At 49.8% G+C, this 20,112-nt stretch overlaps 1 protein-coding gene across 6 annotated transcripts in view; it reads right to left on the reverse strand.

Annotated features, from left to right (window-relative positions):
* Nucleotides 1–804: 804 nt before the first annotated feature.
* Nucleotides 805–20,112, reverse strand: part of TP63 (tumor protein p63) — a gene marked incomplete at its 3' end in the record, with an annotated part of 96,282 nt that continues 76,974 nt past the window's right edge. For 4 of the 6 annotated variants that reach the window (XM_082224247.1, XM_082224246.1, XM_082224245.1 and 1 more), the window contains exons 9-12: nt 6,539–6,696; nt 5,465–5,609; nt 3,722–3,815; nt 805–2,961 (exon numbers count right to left, since the gene is read on the reverse strand). In XM_082224247.1, the coding sequence (XP_082080373.1) occupies nt 2,665–2,961; nt 3,722–3,815; nt 5,465–5,609; nt 6,539–6,696 (694 nt within the window). Of the gene's footprint in view, nt 2,962–3,721; nt 3,816–5,460; nt 5,610–6,538; nt 6,697–20,112 lie in introns of those variants that run through there. The other 2 variants (XM_082224248.1, XM_082224249.1) reach the window with 2 other exon arrangements.

Raw genomic sequence — 20,112 nt, forward strand, 5'->3', positions numbered from 1 at the left:
TGTTCATGAGTTATGAATGTAGCTGGCTTGGCAGCGTCTTTCATCCAGGTGCCCTTCAAACTCTCACAGGGCTCTACTCCTGCCCACAAACTGGGAAGCACCAAGTTCTGTGCTATCAACAAGACTCCCTCTGCTTCCCTCTCTCAGCATGTGCTTCATGGTGTCCACAAATCTGGCCTGCCGGACTGGGGAAATATTTAGGGGGAGGGTGCAGGAGGAGGAGATGGGCAAACCTTACCAATAAAGGTCCGTATAGTTAAAGCCATGGTTTTCCCAGTAGTGATGTATGGAAGCGAGAGCTGGACCATCAAGAAGGCTGATCGCCAAAGAATGGATGCTTTTGAATTCTGGTGCTGGAGGAGACTCTTGAGAGTCCCATGGACTGCAAGAAGATCCAACCTCTCCATTCTTAAGGAAATCAGCCCTGAGTGCTCACTGGAAGGACAGATCCTGAAGCTGAGGCTCCAAGACTTTGGCCACCTCATGGGAAGAGAAGACTCCCTGGAAAAGACCCTGATGCTGGGAAAGATGGAGGGCACAAGGAGAAGGGGACAAAGGAGGACGAGATGGTTGGACAGTGTTCTGGAAGCTACCAGCATGAGTTTGATCAAACTGCGGGAGGCAGTGGAAGACAGGAGTGCATGGCGTGCTCTGGTCCAGGGGGTCACAAAGAGTCGGACACGACTAAACGACTAAACAACATGTCCTTCCTCTGAACTGACTTGGGCTATGCACATGGATTTGCTGTTGTGACCCACAATGAAAAACTCCTGCGGCCGTTTCGAATGCCAGAAACCATCAAAGTTGCTTTTGTAATCTGTTTTTATTTACAATGATATTGACAACAGAGTGCTTTTCATCCAATTAATACTTATTGCAAGTCACGGAGAACTTGTGGATGTGTGCCACTCAATCTGAGCAAAGGAACTTATTTTGAAATCTAGGACTCTTGAAGTCAACCCTCGATGTCTCCTCCCCCCACCTCCCCCCAAGAGAGGGTTTTTTGCAATCACTCTCCCCCCTCTCTGTAATCGTGATTCATTAAGGTCAATATCACAAACACTTTGAAAGTCATTACACAGATATAAGCTTTTCCCATAAAATGGTGTGGTTTGTTTCTTTCTTTAAAAAATAAAAAAATAAAAAATGCAAACAAAATGTGGTTCTGAAAAGCCCCAAACCCCAAAGAGAAATACATTTTTTATCAAAAAAACCCACCCCTCAATAAATGATTGACCAAGTACATGACAAAATTATACATAAAACAAAACTGTACTTACAATGTTTACATGAAAAATGTACTTTGACTGCATTCTAGGCATGAGAGGACCATATCTGCAGGAAGTCAGAGCTTACTTGGCAGTAGTGGGTTTGTCAGTAGAAATTTGTAGCCCGAGGATGTGTTGAGGAGAGGGAAAGTAGCTCAGGGAAAGACTTGCATGGTAGAATGAGATGACAGAATAGTAAACAGGCATGAAAGCACCAGGAAGATCTGCCCCATTGGGCATTCATGGTCTCTAGCGTGCCTTGTCTAGTGCAGGCAGTGTACAGCAGATGGCCCAGGAACTAGTTTTCCTGAAAGGCAGGTGGGGAGAAAGGAAGGAAAGAAGGGAAAATACAGATCTGCTGGAATCCAGCCACAGAAGCCACCCTGAGTGCATTTATGCGGCAAGGCGATTCATGAAACCCAGGTCAGGAGTTAAGAAAAACCCAAGATCTCCCTCAAATAACCCACTTGTTGAAATGGTAAGTGAAATCTGACACAGAGGCAACTCTCCCCGTATTTACGTGCTTGCTTCAAGGGGAGATTTCGCAAGCCCAGATATAATGGGGGGCGGGCGGGCATATTTGGTGATCTCAAAGGGAATCAGTTAAGGAATTGGCAGTCTGGGTTCCTGGTCAAGAGTTTCTTTGCATTTGATGCTGAAGGAAGAATCGGCGGGGGTGAAGGAACGAAGTGGACTACCCTCGCCGAAAAACCATCGCTAACCCCCAAAAGCAAAATTTAAGCTGAAAGGTTGCCCAGGAGGAAACCTGCTATGCAAAGCATGCGATGGCCAGACTGGTCGTGGGGTCCAACGCACATCGTACCCTGTACCTCAGTGTTGTTAAGCTGTCACAAATCATCAAACTCCAACCACTGGGCAATGCTGTCACAGATGAGAGGCCTCCCCAAAGGCATTGAATCCTTAAAACCCTCAAAACAAGCACCTGAGAAAGGGATCCACACAGAGAGGGATCCATACAAATGTTTGCAGGGAGATTTGATCTGGTCACACACGGGGGCACACTGTAGCTGGTCCAGTTCAGTGGAAAGGGTCAAGTGCCACAACTGGGGGAATCCGCGTTTCTCCAGACACCCACCATGTCTTACAACATGCAGTCCTTGCTGAGCAGAAGCCACAAAGGCCACCCCACCCCTCCCCAACAAACGAAAGCTATGGCTTGCGAGAAAATACAAAATAGCTGCGCTTCCGGCAAAGCGTGGAGGCTGCAAGCTCGGAAGCACAGGTGCAGCTGGCGCTGAAGAGCACACGACATTTCCCCCCTCCCCGTCCTCTCCAAGCCCCCCGCACCATCTCAGAGTAGCAGGGAGAGGCAGGAGCAGCCCAGAGGTCCATCGGTGTGGGGCAGGGGGCGGAGGGAGAGCCACAGGCCGGCTCCTCACTCCCCTTCCTCCTTGATGCGCTGCTGCTTGTTGCGGCGGGCATCCAGGTCGAAGTTGAAGTCGCTCCACTCGTCACGGGGAGGGAAGGAGATGGTCTGGCGGAGGGTGAAGCGCACGGCGTCGATGACACGCTCCCCGCGGGTCTCGCTGGGGCCCACGCTGACCGCGGAGGCGGCCCCGGGGGTACGCAGGAGGTGGGGGGCAGAGGAGAAGTCGTGGATCTGCCGGTGGTCCATGATGCCTTTCCAAATGGCATGGCGGAACTGCTCCGGGATTTTGAGGCTCACCAGATCCTGGAAGGCGAGGAGAGAGGAGAGAGAGAGAATCAGCGTTTCCGCCAAAAGAAGCTACACAGGTTTCTACAGTCTTTTAACGGGGGGTGAGTGGGGCTTTTGGTGACTATCTCAAGGGTTCTTCAGGTCTTGCTTGGCGGCGCTGAGCTTCAGAAGCGAAGATTCAGTAAGGAAATGGAGAGACCCTCAGCCCGACAGGCCAAACCCCAAGCAAGCAACACCAAAATCACAGCAAAGCAAGAAGGCTTCAGGCGGGAGGGAGGAGGTGCAGAAGGAACCCCAGAAGACGTCAGGACAACCATGTCTGTTTCAGACCTGTGGCTTGCAAACAGTACAAGGCTCTTCCAGCTGGGCCTGCCCACCTCTCCTTCATGCAAAAAACCCTCCGCTTTTACTGCCACACCACTGTTCTGGACCCATTTATGTGGTCTGGAACAGCGAGAGGCCCAAAAGAAGATGGGGAGTGTGGTTGAAAGGGAGAAAGTTCAGCAGGAAAAGAGTTGGCAGGGGAAAGGGTTGGGCCCTCCATTCTCTGACGCCCCTTCACCAACTGCATCTCCCCTCTCTCCCGGGGGCACTATTGCAATGGCGAAGGGGCTGCCAAAGTTGGGTCACAGGCTGGCGAGCTGCAGTGTAACATGTAGCTCACCCCTAAATCCGAAGCGTAGCTTTGCCCTCTCCCCTCCAGCGCAGAGTGCCGAGTTCAAGAGAAAGGCCCCTTTCCCCCACCATGCAGCGAAAGGGCGAGGCAGTTACTTACATCCATGGAGTAGTGTTCAATCTGATAGATGGTGGTCAGCCCTTGCGCCGTGAAATAATCCACGCAGGAGGAACAGCCCAGCCTTGCTAAGAAACTGCAGGAGGAGGAGGAGGAGGAAAGAGGAAAGGAGGAAAGAGGAAGAGAGAGAGAAAGAGAGAGGTTGAGATAAGAAGGTCACCCACACCAGGCGCTCTGCTACGCAAAAGCCTTGATTTGTGGGAGCAGGAAGGAACCCCCGTCGCCACCCACCCCAAACTGGTCACCGGGAGGAAGAAGGTGATATCCCCTGAGTGGGACACAAAAGTCAGCTATCCCGAGCCTCGTGGAAGGAAGAGGCAACAGCTCCCTCTCCATGCAGCACGTAGTTAATCTGTGGAACTTGCTGCCGCAGGAGGCAGTGAAGGCTACCAACCTGGAGGGCTTTAAAAGATGATTGGACAAATTTGTAGAGAGGAGGAGAAGGCTATCGATGGCCACGCTCTGCCTCCACAGTTGGAAGCAACCATGTGAGAAGAGGACTCTGGGCAAGATGGGTCACTGGCCTGATCCAGCGGACTCGTCCTATGTTATGCTTCTGATGCTGGAAACCACAGGAGCAGAGAGGGGTCCTGTGCTCAAATCCTGCACGCTGGTTTCCCACAGCAAGTGTGGCTGGCAACTGTGAGACCTGGATGCTGAACTAGATGGGCAACTGCCCTGATCTTCTGACGTTCTTAGGCTATACCATGGGGAGGGGGGCGCCACATACTGTGGCACCCTGGCCAAAAGGGCACCTTGGAAGGGACCTGGAAGCGAAGAGGCAGCTAGCGCAGGTGCTGCTTGAGTGCTTAGTGTAGTCCTCCTGATGTTCACCAGGAGCTAAGCAGCAACATCCTGCAGTAGATGCCAGCTTCTGATCCATCTTCAAAGGCAGGCGTGCATTTAGAGAGCCACAGCAGCCAGCCCTGGAGATAAAAATAGTAGGGTTCAATGCTGTGATGTATCTTGGACCCTCCTTCGGGGGAGGTTGTAAAGCCACGGTTGGGTGGCCATCTGCCAGGGATTCCTACGTTGCCCTTGGGGTCCCTTCCAACTCTACAGCTCTATGATTCTGTGACCTCAGAAGGTGGTGGACTCCCCTTTTTTGGAGGTTTTTAAGCAGAGGTAGGGCGGTTATCTGTCAGGGATTCTTGAGCTGTGATTCCTGAGTTGCAGGAAGGTGGAAGAGATGCCCCTGGGCTCCCTTCTATAATTCTATGATCTCCCTTCATGGGAGGTTTTTAGGTAGAGGTTGGTCGTCTTCCAAGGATTCTTCAGCTGTAATTGACAGCTGGGGTTGGACGAGATGACCTTTGGAGTCCCCTCTAATTCTACAACTGTAATTCTTTTCTCCTGAAACCAGGGCAACAAATGCAATTGATGTGAGTTACCCTTGGCTACTATTCCAGGGTTCTCCAGATGGAGAGATCGCCACCCTATCCGATTCCATCACATGCAACAATGGGATTCTTCACCGGAATCCCCTCTGCCTCATTTCCTTCTTGTGTGCGTGGTAGGAAAAGGTCTGGGGGCAACGGCAAGGGGAGGCAAAGGCAGCGCGGCAAGCCAGCTGAAGTAGCTCGGCAGGTCTAACATGACCTGCAAACTGCTTCTTGAACAGAGCAGCCCCAGACGAAGGACCCCACAGAACAGAGAAGCATGCTGCTGTCACCCGTGATCTGAGGGGTGGGGGGTGGAAAGCCTGCACAGCTACAGCTCACTCACCTGACAATGCTGCAGTCTGTGGGGTAGGGAGGTGGCGGGGTGCAGTGGGATGTCGATGGCATGGAGAGGGTGGGGGGCAACGTCTGGGTCGGGCTGAGCCCGTTCATGTCGCCGGCCATTGCCATGTGGGCTCCCATCATTGGAACTGGAATAAGGGAGAGGAAAGAGAGACCAGAGTTACAAAAACAGAGGCACAAATAGCTGGAAGCTGCCCTCCACACACCTGAGCTAGACTGTCTCCTTTCTTATACAGCCCGATCGCACCTTGCTCTCATTTAAATGACTAAGGTGGTTTCAACCATATGCGGTTGAGGTCTGGCTGGTTGAAAGTGCGCAAGTTAAATCTGAGGAGGACAGAGAACTTAAAAGCTTCTGGCATGAGCACTGGCATGAGAATAGCTTTTAAGCTCTCCATCTCGCTTGGTGGGAGGCCAAGGCCTGCTTGGTGCACCAGCTCTGGGATGCTCTCGTGAGATTTTGTGGGGCCATCTGAGACCCCACACGAGCCACCAGAGTCTATGTGCTGAGTGGGCCTTGTCCCCAAGCAAGGCAGAGGGGTTAAAAGCTCTTTATGCGCCAGCTCCACTTTCGGAGAATTGGATTGCAAAATTCAAGTAAGCGCAGGTTTTGCAGGAGGGCTGTTTCGGTTTTTCTATCACTTCGGAAGCCACAAATTAGGTAGGTTCGCCTTCAAATGAGAAGCGACTTGAATTCTCCCCTGCCCAGCTAGCCACTCCATCTCAAAATCTTCCAGGCGCCCTGCATTTTGTGAAACAACCCTTCCCAAATTTCAGGTGGGGAGGCCTGGTCTGTCAACTCACGAGCTCCTCTTCCGGTGGTTCCGAAATTGATAAATTAAATTAAGCAGTTCTAACTGGTTGTTGTTGTTTTTTGAAGATATTCCAGATAAGGATTTCTGCAGGGTAGGATAGCAGGCACTGGAAATGAGTTGTTTGAACCAAGGAAGAAGAGGCTCAAAAGAGTTTGGGAGGTTCTGCTCTGGCCACTATTCTGCCACCCCACTCTTCCTAAACTCCAGCTCCAGGAGGGTCACGGGGGGGGGGAGCCTCTTACTGTTGGCTCCCATGCTGTCGGGCATCGAGGTGGGGGTCAGAGCGTTTCGCTGCTGTGGGTTGATGAGCTGGCTGACAGAGGGCAGCTTGTTCATGCTGTTCATCTTGCCGAGCGGAGGAGAGGTGGACCCATAGGAAGACTGGGACTGGATGGAGTTCCTGAGAGAGGGTTGAAAAACAAGGGCAGAGAAGTCAGGCCCACGCGGAGAGGGAAAGGGCCAACCTTACACCCTTAGCGCTTTTAATTCAATTTACTGGTTGCCTTTTTTTTTTTAGCCACAGCGACTCGAAGCGACAATATTCCAAGCAGAAAACAAGCACGTGCATCCATTAAAACGTAAGAAGAACATCGGAACGGAAGAAGAGGAGGAGTGCAGGATCAGACCAGTGGTCCTTCTAGTCCAGCCTCCTGTTCTTACAGTGGACAAACAGATTCCCCTCATTTGAAACCCACAAGCAGGACTGGAGCACAAGAGTCCTCTTCCCTCCTGGCATACCCAGCAGCTGATGTTCAGAAGCATCTACTATCAATTTGCATTTCTTAGTGCAGAAAGTATTGATCTGATGTGTAGAGATCTTTCCTGTCCTAATTAATTCAAGAGGGTTCTGGAAGCTTCTCTGCATAAAAGAAACAAGCAGAAGGTTCATGATGTTTGGGTTATTCCTTCAGAGAAGCTGAGTGTAGCTGGCTTAACCTGGTCTTGTTATCTCTTCTGTCAAGGTCATGCTGACTATAATAGTGAGGCCAGAAGGAGTCTGGGTCTCTCTTTCTATCTCTCTTCCTTCTGATGTGGTGTTCTGCACATATGTTAAAGTTTCGTCTTATTATAAGTCATTGTAAGTTTAAGTTAAGTCTGCTGCAACTGGATTTCTTATGGACAGGGCCAATCCTGAAAGTAATGGATTTGTGACCATTATGTTCATTTGCCTTCAGTAGCAGTAAAGCTCTGCTGGATGAAATACAATTGCCTCTGATCTATTTTGGGGGGAATTCTGCAATGTGTTTTTTACTCTGCTAACTATATGTTGGAATAATAATAACAACAACAACAATAATAAATTTTTTATTTATATCCCACCCTCCCCAGCTGAAGCTGGGCTCAGAGCAGCTAACAACAGTAAAATAATACAGCATTCTAAAATCAATTCATTCTAAAATCAGTTCAAATCAAATTGATGGCAACCATTGGGTTGGAGTTCTGGTTGAGAGCCAGTGTGGTGTAGTGGTTAAGAGCGGTAGTCACGTAATCTGGGAAACCGGGTTCGTGTCTCCGCTCCTCCACATGCAGCTGCTGGGTGACCTTGGGCCAGTCACACTTCTCTGAAGTCTCTCAGCCCCACTCACCTCACAGAGTGTTTGTTGTGGGGGAGGAAGGGAAAGGAGAATGTTAGCCGCTTTGAGACTCCTGAAGGGGAGTGAAAGGCGGGATATCAAATCCAAACTCTTCTTCTTCTTCTTCTTCTGTGTGGATTACCAAAGGAGGGGGTCAGGCTGTGCCTTGGCCAAAGACCTGGTGGAACAGCTCTGTCTTGCAGGCCCTGTGGAAAGATGTCAAGTCCCGCAGGGCCCTGGTCTCTTGTGACAGAGCGTTCCACCAGATCGGGGTCACGGCCGAAAAAGCCCTGGCACTGGTTGAGGCCAGCCTAACCTCCCTGTGGCCTGGGACCTCCAAGATGTTTTTGTTTGAAGACCGTAAGGTCCTCCGTGGGACATACAAGGAGAGGTAGTCCCATAGGTACGAGGGTCCTAGGTCGTATAGGGCTTTAAAGGTTAAAACCAGCACCTTAAACCTGATCCTGTACTCCACCGGGAGCCAGTGCAGCTGGTATAGCACCGGATGAATGTGATCTTGCAGCGAGGACCCCATAAGGAGTCTCGCCGCGGCATTCTGCACCCGCTGGAGTTTCTGGGTCAGTCTCAAGGGCAGCCCCACGTAGAGCGAGTTACAATAATCCAGTCTGGAGGTGACCATCGCGTGGATCACAGTGGCTAGGTCAGGGTGAGAGAGGTAAGGAGCAAACTGCTTAGCTTGGTGGAGATGAAAAAATGCCGCCTTTGTTATAGCTGCAATCTGCGCCTCCATGGAAAGGGAGGTGTCGAAGATTACACCCAAACACTTAACGGACGGTGCTGGCACTAATTGCGCCCCTGCAAGAGATCGGAGTCCCCCCCCCAATCCCATATCGTCCCAACCCAGCCAGAGGACCTCTGCTCTGGATCAACATTGAGTAGAATTTCAGTGACATTTACTGCCCCTGATTGTGTGGGCATTGCGGCTAGTAGCCATTGATAGCTCTCTCCTCCTCCATGAATTTTACTGATCCTCTTTTATAGCCACCCAGGTTGGTGACCATCACTGCCTCCTGTGGGACCGACTCTGTGCTGCTTGAAGAAGGACTTTGTTTTATCTGTCCAGACTCTTCCAACACCCAGCTCCATTGGATGTCCCATGAAATGCACAGCAGAGGACAGGCCTGCTGCTCAGCCCATTTTCCTACTTGGTGGGAGGGCAACTATGTTCCCTTGTGACCCATAGGCATTGTTGCTCTAGCCTCAGAGAGTGAATCACAGGTGATTTGCTTGCTTTGGGCTCATAAGGGCATTGGCCCTTGTTGTGGGGATCCCTCCATGCCCATTTCCTCCAATGTACCCTGCATTCTCCTGCCACCCATCCCCCATGTGTGCATGGGCACATACAGACACATCAGCTGCACAGACCATCTGGCCGTAGATGCACAGAGACCCACAGAAAGGCTGAAGGCAAGACAGAGTCCTAGCTATGAAACAACCACAGAGGACTGTTCGAATGAGCAAGAGCTCTGCTCAAGGTAAAGGGACCCCTGACAATTAAGTTCAGTTGTGAATGACTCTGGGGTTGCGGAGCTCATCTCGTTTTACAGGCAGAGGGAGCTGGCGTTTGTGGGCTTCCGCAGACAGTTTTTCCGGGTCATGTGGCCAGCATGACTAAGCCGCTTCTGGCGAACCAGAGCAACGCATGGAAACGTCGTTTACCTTCCTGCTGGAGCGGTACCTATTGATCTACTTGTTCTTTGACATGCTTTCGAACTGCTAGGTTGGCAGGAGCAGGGACCGAGCAACGGGAGCTCACCCCGTTGCGGGGATTTGAACCGCTGACCTTCTGATCGGGAAGCCCAAGCGGCACAGTGGTTTAACCCACAGTGCCACCTGCATCCCTAAGAGCTCTGCTACCTGAGACCATTGGAGATGTCAGGAAGTGACTATGGTAACTTCTGAAAGCAAAGCATGTCTTTGAAGAAGCACAGGGCCACAAATCCTTCTCAGTTGTTCGACATGGCAACTGTGGTTGGGATCTTTAGGACAGGTGAAAGAAAGGACAGAAAGAAGAGTCAAACTGCGGAACTCACTCCTGCACGAGTGATGGCCACCAACCTAGATGACTTTGAAAGAGGATTAGGCAAATTCGTGGAGGCAATGGATTTCTACTAGCCAGCCTGGCTCTGCTCTGCTTCCCCAGTCAGGGACAGCAATGCGTCTGAATCCCAGTTGCTGGGAACTGCAGGAAGGGAGAGGACTTGTGTTTGAATCCTGCTTGTGGGTTTCCCTTTGGGGCATCTGCTTGGCCCTGGTGAGAACATGATGCTGGACTAGATGGGGCACTGACAGGCTCGTCTCATGCTCTTAATGCTGTATTCACAGAGACTATGGAGGTGCTTTCCTCTGTGTATTTGCTTAAGAAGAACAGCGGAATCCAACATTCACAGCGGAGAGGAGCAGTCAGATTGCTCACAAGATTACATTCCTTGCTCCACCCCCACCCTGGAATCTACAGAAGGGCTTCCCAGAATCCTGTCCTCTAAGATCATTCAGAAGGCTGGACGGCAGAACGGTCATCTGTCATATTTTGCCCCATGCTCCTTTCTGCCATGGGGGTCCTCCACCTCCCCTAAGGGTGTGCGGAAGAAACTTGAAACCTGTGAGCTATATAATAATAATAATTTATTATTTATACCCCACGCATCTGGCTGGGTTTCCCCAGCCACTCTGGGCAGCTTCCAACAGAATATTAAAATACAATAGTGCATCAAACATTAAAAGCTTCCCTGAACAGGGCTGCCTTCAGATGTCTTCTAAAAGTCTGGTAGTTGTTGTTCTCTTTGACATCTGATGGGAGGGCGTTCCACAGGGTGGGCGCCACTACCGAGAAGGCCCTCTGCCTGGTTCCCTGTAACTTGGCTTCTCGCAGTGAGGGAACCGCCAGAAGGCCCTCGGCGCTGGACCTCAGTGTCCGGGCAGAACGATGGGGGTGGAAACGCTCCTTCGGGTATACTGGGATGAGGCCGTTTAGGGCTTTAAAGGTCAGCACCAACACTTGGAATTGTGCTCGGAAACGTACTGGGAACCAGTGTAGCTGACACGACTCCCCCTTTCCCATGTTCCCAAACATTTGCCTCAGGGTATGGGAAGGAGGCAGAGACAGTAGGCCCTCCCCAGCTCTCACTGGAGAACATTTTCCCTAACAGGAACTGGGACTAGAGAAGAAACCCAGATTCATTAGAAGGAAACAGATTCTGCCTCTCTCCAAACCAGTGGAGTGAGAGAGGCCTTTGATACCCTCCCTGGAAGACTCCTTGGAAATGATGGTGCAATAACCATTTCCCACCAGAGATTAAGGGTTTGGCAGTCCCTTTCCAAGAGAAGTTCCACCGGGGTCTAGGGTGCACCCATCACCACCTCCCACTATTAGTCCAGGTAAGGTTCTGGGTCCTGAAGTGAAGGTGCACACTGAACACATGCAAAACCCTTCCTTGAGCCTGTTTGCAAAGGCTTGACCCCCTTCTGGGGTGAAGAGCGAGGCTGTGTTTGTGTGTTTGTGACTAGTGAGCAGGGCTGGGCAGATCTGTCCATTCCTGATTTCCTCCCTTTTTTGCAATCTTAAATTCAGCTTCACACCACTTTGTGCATTATTGCTATTTTAAACGCTGTCACGAAAATTCGCCAGCCTTTTAATGCACTGCAAAATTCAGAGAAATGTACGTTTCAAAGGATAACTGTGCTTTGGTTTGCATATAGTTTCAGAAAATGCAAGCTAGGTAAGATCACCTGTAAATGGAAATTGAATTGCACCTCCCCAATCCCTATTAGCATCCCCCCCCAACTAAGTCCTTCTCCATCTTCACGCTACCCATAATGAGCGGGAAAGTGAACCGATATGGAATTGTTTGCACAGACCTAGTCTAAAACTTGGCAAGACACAAAAGGTGCTTTTGGGAGCTGGTAAAGTCAGACGAGGGTGTGTCTGAAGGAGAGGAGAGGGAGTGATGAGAGCAGGAAGGAAAGCACATTCATTTGTTGTGAGAGGAGAAGGAGAAGAAAAAAAAGAGAGACAAAGGGACAGGAGGCCACTCCAGTTAAAATCAAGATGCAAAAGTTTATTGAAAACCAGCACCACAAATTAAGAAGAGTAAGATGATAAGAGTGAAAGGAATATTGCTCAGTGTGAAACCTGTTTCATGGCTGACCAGAGGGTGTGTGTGGTTTCCCAGTGAATGGGGTTCATCTCATAGAATTGTAGTTGGGAGGGATCCCCTGGGGTCATCCAGTCCAACCCCCCGCAATGCAGGAATCGTGGCTAAAGCATCCAGGACAGATGACCACCCAACCTCTGCTTTCAAACCTCCAAGGAAGGAGAGTCAACCACCTCCCAAGGGAGCCTGTTCCGCTGTCAAACAGCTCTTACTGAGAGAAAGTTCTTCCCAGAGTTCCCTTCCCAAAACATCATTTGGAATGCAGAGCCCAAGCCACATCAAATGATGCTTAATGAATCCCAAGGAAGATTACGCCTTGGAATCGCTTTGAACCCCGAGCCAACTCATTGCACTTTTCCATTCCTAGAACCTAATGAGGTCAATTAACCAACTTCACATGTCTTGCCTCTTGGAACTGCTGGCTGGAAGATGCAGGAGGGTCTGTGGGGTGGGCTGGGGGGGGTGCCTGGGAGGTGGCTCCAGGATGAGGCGGGCATGCCAGGGGCACGAGGAGTGGTGGGCAGGAAGAGCCCTCAGAAGGAGGCTCTCCTCATCTCCACAGAACAGGCCGACTTAGCACAGCACAGAGCCATTTCTTGTAAACAGAGGCAGAAGCCAAGTGACCTACTTCTACTTTCTGGGTTCTATGCCAGGCTGTGCCCACATGGCACTTTCCCACACTCTGTTGTCACAAGATTTAGGTGCAAACCAGAAGGGCAGGAAGCACGAACCAGAAAAAGGAGGAGGCCTCAAGATCTTCTGCAGCTTGCTCATCCAACCCCACCCAAGCCTTCTCACTAGGACCTGCCACCTGGCCCGCTTCCGCTTCAGTTTTACGAGAGTTTCCTGCTCTTCCTCACAAAGCAGACATGGCTCTCCTTTGGGTTTGCTAGTCTGGTCCTCAGCTGCTTAGCTTCAGCTGTGCTACCTTCCTGCACCCCCAATGGACCAACAGGGTCAGTATGGTGACCACCAGAATCCCTGCGAGGCTGCTCGAGGTGGACCGCATTGAATCAGCATAACTGACACACACATACACACCTGGAAGAAACCACACTGCACACTGAGGTTTGGACTGATCGATTATGGAGGAAACATGAGGTGTCGCTTGTGTTTCTACAAAGATCTAATGTATGCATTAAGGACATAGGCAATTGCGCCCACCAGCATGGCTCACACACTTCACTGGCTATTTAAGCAGATGGTCTGAATCGCAGATGAACCTACAGATGTTTTGGACTATTCTGGCTGGGGCTGATGGAACATCTGGAACTCAAGTTCATGTTATGTATTTGTGTAACTGTGCAAAACTCAGAAATGACTCCCTTTATTATTATTATTATTGATTGCAGTAAGCCAAAATCGCAAGTCAACATCCAATTTGCACCAGGAGATATTCATGGGGTAAATTTCTGTTCTTTCCTCTGAGATCTAGTGGAGAAAATAACCACAATTTCTATTAAGGGGGTCTGGTCCCTGAAGAGAATGGGTAGTATCTTAAGACTATTGGTTTCAGCAGGTCTACTCTGCGAATTAGTTGGATATCAACCAGTGAGTACTGATAGCCAGTCTCAATATTCAGTAACGTTTGCATCTCTGCCTGGATGCTGACAAAATTCTCGCCGTCCAGATTTCGGGATCCTAAAATACCTGAAGTTGTTTGTTTCATGAGCGGCACCAATCTGCTAAGGGTTCACTCCTCTGTTTTGGTTTGTTTTGACTCCAGACAGTTCAAATGGGCATTGATTAAATCACAGAGAGAGGGGAAAAAGAATCTCAGTGAGGCTGCATAGCCTTTTTTAAAAAATATGGAAGAACAACAGATCCCAAAGCGATGTCTCAATACCCAAATGCCCCTTCCCTCCACAAAAGGATAACCAAGGAAATGTGTGTACCCCTCTTGATTTCTGGGCTGGCCAAGCACCACCAGCATCATAAGCCTGCTGAATTTGCTGGACTGTGAATAACTGCAGGTAAGGCCGTGCTGAATCATTTGCTACAAACTTGAGGCAATTCCTTGCAGGGAAGACAAAATGGGAACAAAACAGGAACTTTGGAGCTGAGCGCCCGATTTACAGTAGCAAAATCCAAGCAATTTCCCCACTCACTTAAGAGGTTCCTGTGTGATCTCTTTTGCAAACAAAGGTAGAAATGTTGTGAGTGGCAGCGTACAAATGCAACACTAACTCAGTAGGAAATAAACAGTTTCATCTGACCCACAACGTGCTCGTGCCGTCCGTCTGCCCAGCAGGGACAGGGCATCTCAAATCTATACACATTACTAGTCTCTGACCAGCATCAAAAGCACTTTACAGATTTACAATCAAATGTTCTCAAGGCCGTAAGTTGCGCTTCTGTCTTAGCAAGTAAACACACATCTTTAAGATATGCTTGTAGACTGAGACCTGCTCAAAAGAAATCATCCAAAGGCCGAGGGGTGAAAACAGAAGCACCACATTTTACAATGCAGGAAGAAGACAAGGTGGTACCAGACCTGGAAATGGCTATGTCCGCAGCTAGGGTAGCTGCTGTTCCTGCAAAAGCTTGATCCCTTTGCAGCGGTTTGCTGCCTGCACAGTTTCAATCAAGCCATTTTGCTCAGTTAAATCCCCCCCTTTCTCCCATCCCCCCCTTGCAACAAGGGAGCTGGACAAAAACCTCTGCACACAAACAAAAACAGCCTCCCCGCTTTGGTCTACGAGTAGACGGAAGAAGGGTTTGTGGGGCTGGAATGTCTGAGAATGGTGTCGCTTCTTTTGGGGGGCTCCCTCCTCGTTTCCGAAAGCTCGCTCCTGAAGCACGCTGAGAGGAGGCTGCGGGGAAGGAACCAGAGAGAGGAGAGGAGATAAAGGAACCATCACCAAGTCTGAGCAGCCGCAAAGAGAAATACCTTCATGATCAGAACCCGGAGGAGTAGGAGGAGGGAAGAAAAGACTGCGGCAAAACATGGGGTCAGAGAGACAGAGCAGATCTTAGGAGCCTAGGAATCTGTCTTATTCCAGGTCAGATCACTGGTCCATCCAGGTCCGTATTGGTTACTCTGACCAGTGCCAGATTTATGTATAAGCAGTGGCATAGCGTGGGTTGTCAGCACCCGGGGCAAAGCAAGTAATTTGCGCCCCCTAACCCGTGGATTTGCGCCCCCTAACCCTAACCCCCACATGTTGCGCCTGGTGCGGCCGGTCCCCCCTGCACCCCCCACGCTACGCCACTGCGTATAAGCTAAACAAGCTCTAGCTTAGGACCCCACTCTCTTGGGGGGCCCCCAAAATTTAAAGGAAATAAAATGTGGATGTACATTTCCAAAATATAAGATAAAAAACAAAATAAAACCTACATACAGCAACAGTGTTTTGTGTTGTGTCGGCTCCTATGATGTAAGTCAGGGGCCCCGCCTGCTCACCTGCTCCCTCAAATATCCCTGGATTGCTCCTTTCTATATATAGGGTGCCTACATTCTGCATGGACTGGCTACAAGGCAACATGTGCAAGTGGCTTTAGATACCTATTAGGTAGGGACGCGGGTGGTGCTGTGGGTTAAACCACAGAGCCTAGGACTTGCCGATCAGAAGTTCGTCGGTTCAAATCCCCACGGCAGGGTAAGCTCCCGTCGTTCAGTCCCAGCTCCTGCCCACCTAGCAGTTCGAAAGCACCCCTAAGTACAAGTAGATAAATAGGTATCGCTCCGGCAGGAAGGTAAACGTCGTTTCCGTGCGCTGCTCTGGTTCGCCAGAAGTGGCTTAGTCATGCTGGCCACATGACCTGGAAGCTGTACGCCGGCTCCCTCGGCCAGTAAAGCGAGATGAGCGCCACAACCCCAGAGTCGGTCACGACTGGACCTAATGGTCAGGGGTCCCTTTACCTATTAGGTCCATCAATTACCATATAGGATATATTCAACACAAAAAACAGTGACAATTTGTTGCTGACAAAGGACAGCTGGACATATAAAGGGCCCCATTACCTTCAGGAGTTGAGGGCCTCATCAAACCCAAATCTGGCCCTGACTCTGTCTGGGAGCGGCTCTCTGGGATTTCAGATGGACGGGGGGGGGGGGTGAGGACAATTCCCAGGCCCACCCGGAGGGGCCATTAGAGATTGACCTGGGACATTCTGCATGCAGTGCAGAAGTTCTATCGCTCCAGTCTGAAACCACAGTTTCTGAAAGGATTCCTGCAGAGAAAAGGCCAGATTGCTGCGAGAGCCAGAAACCCCTTTTGTTCTGTGGCTATCAGGGGATATAGCTGATTAATTTATGCATAAATTCCTGTCCACATGCAACCCGCATGTGAAGCATGGATCAGGTATCGGATAAATCAAAACAGAACATTCTGAGACTTGGGGTGGGGAAATTCTAAAATAGAGGCGTTATCGCAGCTGTGGGAGATGCTGGCAGAAATCTGGTTTGTAAGTCCACCTCAATACAGCAAATCTATTTGTTTCACTTATGTCCAAATTCACTACTGAGCAGGTCTGGCACAGCTTGGGAGTATTTATTTGGCGATGTCCCTCGCGCCCTGCAATATTTAACAAGGGATGCACAGTTCCTTGTTGATGGTGTGATTTTCCAAGGGGTGGGGTGGCTTTAAGACTTAGAGACTCTCGTAAAGACAGTGTCTACCAAGACACTAGCCCAGCCCAGCTTTGCTGCTTGTCTGGGACTTGCAAAATGGCGGGTGGGGTCATAGTGGGGTCAAAGCACTTGGCAAGCTGCAATGCCAAACTAAACGGTTTGGGGTGGCAGCAGGCTCTGAATGGCGAAGACCCAGTGGGGCAGTCTGGCCTATTCTGGCAGTTCAGAAAGCTTTGAAAGCAGCTCAGTGGCACAAGCAGAGTGCAGACCTGGGACTCTTGCAGACATCTGGGTTTGCAATGTAAGCCTGCAAGGCCTGTGCAGTTGCTTCAAAGCTCTTTTTTCCTATTGCACCAGCTAAAACCATCCCTAATGGACTGGACGTGAGCAAAGCGGGGAGGGGGGAGAATTCGCTGCATATTAAAGGAAGCCCAGTGTTGTTGGTGGGCTGTTTTAAAAGGAGGTATAAGTCTCCCCTCGCTGAGCACTTGCAGGGCAATGGCAGAATTCCAGAGAGAATCCTTTGCAGCTTCATTCAGCTGGCTTCAACCGGCAGCGTCTGAAAAAGCTTTCGAGGTCTGATGGGAAGCCACCGATCTTTAACTTAAGGCACCGGGATGGAAGTAGCACACAAGTCCATCCTCCTTGCCCTCCCCTGAGCATTTGTGTTGCAGGAGCTGCAATCCGGTGCATTCAGATGAGGAAAATAGTCCGGTTCAAAGAGTCACCGAGATCATGAAGGTATTTGACGCAAAGAGGAGTCAGAAAACCATGCACAGAAGGAAAAGCAGGCAAAAGACAAAGCAGGCAAAATCCAAAACACACTTCCTAAAATTTTGAAACCTGACAAGCAGCGTTCAAAACTCCCGTTGTTCTAGGTGCATTTTTAGACAGGGAGTTTAATTAGCGCAAGCAGTTTCTGAGCTTTGGGCACAGTACGGCGCCTAAGATTTGAGAATAAAACTGCAGAGTGGAAGGAAAGGAAGACCTTTTTCTGCCTCCCCACTTCCGGCTACTCTCTGAAGACTGGAGAAGAGACCCTCTTAAGAATATTAGGGGGGTGGGCAGGGGAAGGACCAGACCATGTGAAAAACGAACATAATATTTTAGTTGCAGTTCATTCCTTTTCAGCTTTGTATTCTTGTTATAAAAAAAGCATGCCTAGACATTCCGTTGTTGCACCCATAACCTAGGCTTAATGTACCTTTAAGCTCCTAGCTTTCATATCTTGGTTTCTAACTCTGCTGATAAGCAGTGGCATTTGCACAGAGCAGGCAGCCACACTGACCTCCTGAGGCAACTTCCCCTGGGCAGGACTAAGGGCTCGGCCACATTCCCATTTGTCCCATTCCTAGGAAGCATGGGCCCAAGCGGTTTTGCCTTTGCCCCAGAAAACCCACTCTCTAGTGCTAAATTGGAACAGACATCCACAGAAAACCCAATTGCTGTTTGTTCCGATTCAGCACCGGAGATTAGGTTTCCCTGGAGGGAAGCAGTGGGACAGCTGGAAGTGCGGATAAGCCATAACATTTCCTATGCAATGTGAGTTGCAAAAATGAATACATATAGCTCCCTTAATGGGGATTGCAGGAAGGGAGAGCTGCTCTTGTGCTGCTCTCCTGCTCGTAGGTTTCCCACAGGCAACAGAATTCTGGACTAGATGGGCCATTGGCCTGATCCAGTAGGCTCTTATGTCCTGATAAGAGACCTTGGAAGAACCTTGAAGGCTTTTGCATCCAGAAAACACTAGTTATTTGTTTGTTTGTTTGTTGTTGTTGTTTTAAAAGAGGGAAATTAGGGGAAGTACTTGGAAAGAACTTCAGGGAAGTATAAATACTGAGTGCAGAGGTCTTTGTGTTCACACACAGCTCTCCGTTGCATTCATCCCAGCTTTCTACAAGAATCTTGGTCTCTGCGTTAGAGTTTCAAAGAGAGAGGATTCACAGCTTCACATTTCTGAAATCCCTGCAGAAGTCTAGCGGTGCCATCAGTGGAGACCCAAATATGGCAGGGACTTGCAAGCAAAGAAGCAACACACATTATCATCTGTGGACGAGAACCCAGTGAGACCACTGAGTCCAGAGCCTAGAATTGCCCAACTGCACGACTAGTCTAGTTTTGCTATGTGCCTACTGCAATTGGATGCCTGCAAGGAGATTTTGGGGGGAAAGGGGGAGGTTTGTTAACTAAGTGGATGGGTTGCTGGTGGTTGGTTGGTTTGTTTGCTGTTAAAGCAAACAGCCATAAAAATGCTAGCTTTGCCTACCCGAAGAGCCAAAAACAGTAATTATCACAAAGCAATTTTGTCAGTAGCAGCAAGTGGAAAAGGTTCATTTATTTCAACGCAGCTCTGCTTACTACGAGACTTCTCCCTCCGCTGTTGGAAAACCCCTGTGCTTCAAGGGGAGTCTTCCAAACCAACTCAAAACAGACATACAGAGGCCCTGAACAAACTTGCAGAACTCTTGTTCAGAAGGTACCAAGAGAGGACTGCCTTCTGGAAATTCTCTTCTGGGACTGAGAAAGGTAAAACTCCCCGGGTGGTTCGCAGTTTCCCAAATGCAAATATCCCCTTAACGAATTCCAGCAGAAACAAGTGTGAGTGCCTGGAGACAGTTGGAGGATGGATGGCAGCTAACAGATTGAGGTTGAATCCTGACAAGACAGATATACTATTCTTGAGGGACAGGGGGTGAGCGGGTGCGGGGGACTCCCTGGTTCTGAATGGGGTAACTGTGCCTCTGAAGGACCAGGTGCGCAGCCTGGGAGTCATTCTGGACTCACAGCTGTCCATGGAGGCGCAGGTCAATTCTGTGTCCAGGGCAGCAGTCTATCAGCTCCATCTGGTACGCAGGATGAGACCCTCCCTGCCTGCGGACTGTCTGGCCAGAGTGGTGCATGCTCTAGTTATCTTCCGCTTGGACTATTGCAATGTGCTCTATCTGGGGGCTAGCTTTGAAGGTGACCCGGAAACTGCAACGAATCCAGAATGCGGCAGCTAGACTGGTGACTGGGAGCGGCCGCCGGGACCACATTACACCAGTCCTGAAGGACCTACATTGGCTTCCAGTACGTTTCCGAGCACAATTCAAAGTGTTGGTGCTGACCTATAAAGCCCTCAACGGCCTCGGTCCAGTATACCTGTGAAGGAGTGTCTCCACCCCCATTGTTCAACCTGGACAATGAGGTCCAGCTCTGAGGGCCTTCTGGTGGTTCCCTTCCTGCGATAAGTGAGGTTACAGGGAACCAGGCAGAGGGCCTTCTCAGTGGTGGTGCCCACCCTGTGGAACGGCCTCCCACCAGATGTCAAAGAGAAAAATAACTACCAACCTTTTATAAAACATCTGAAGGCAGCCCTGTTTAGGGAAGTTTTTAATGTCTGATGTTTTATAGCTTTATTAATAATAAAAATAATAATATTCTGTTGGGAGCCACCCAGAGTGTCTGAGGAAACCCAGTCAGATGAGTGGGGTATAAATATATTATTATTATTA

The sequence above is a fragment of the Podarcis vaucheri genome, assembly GCF_965113315.1.
Source record: "Podarcis vaucheri genome assembly, chromosome: 5".
Classification (NCBI taxonomy): domain Eukaryota; kingdom Metazoa; phylum Chordata; class Lepidosauria; order Squamata; family Lacertidae; genus Podarcis; species Podarcis vaucheri.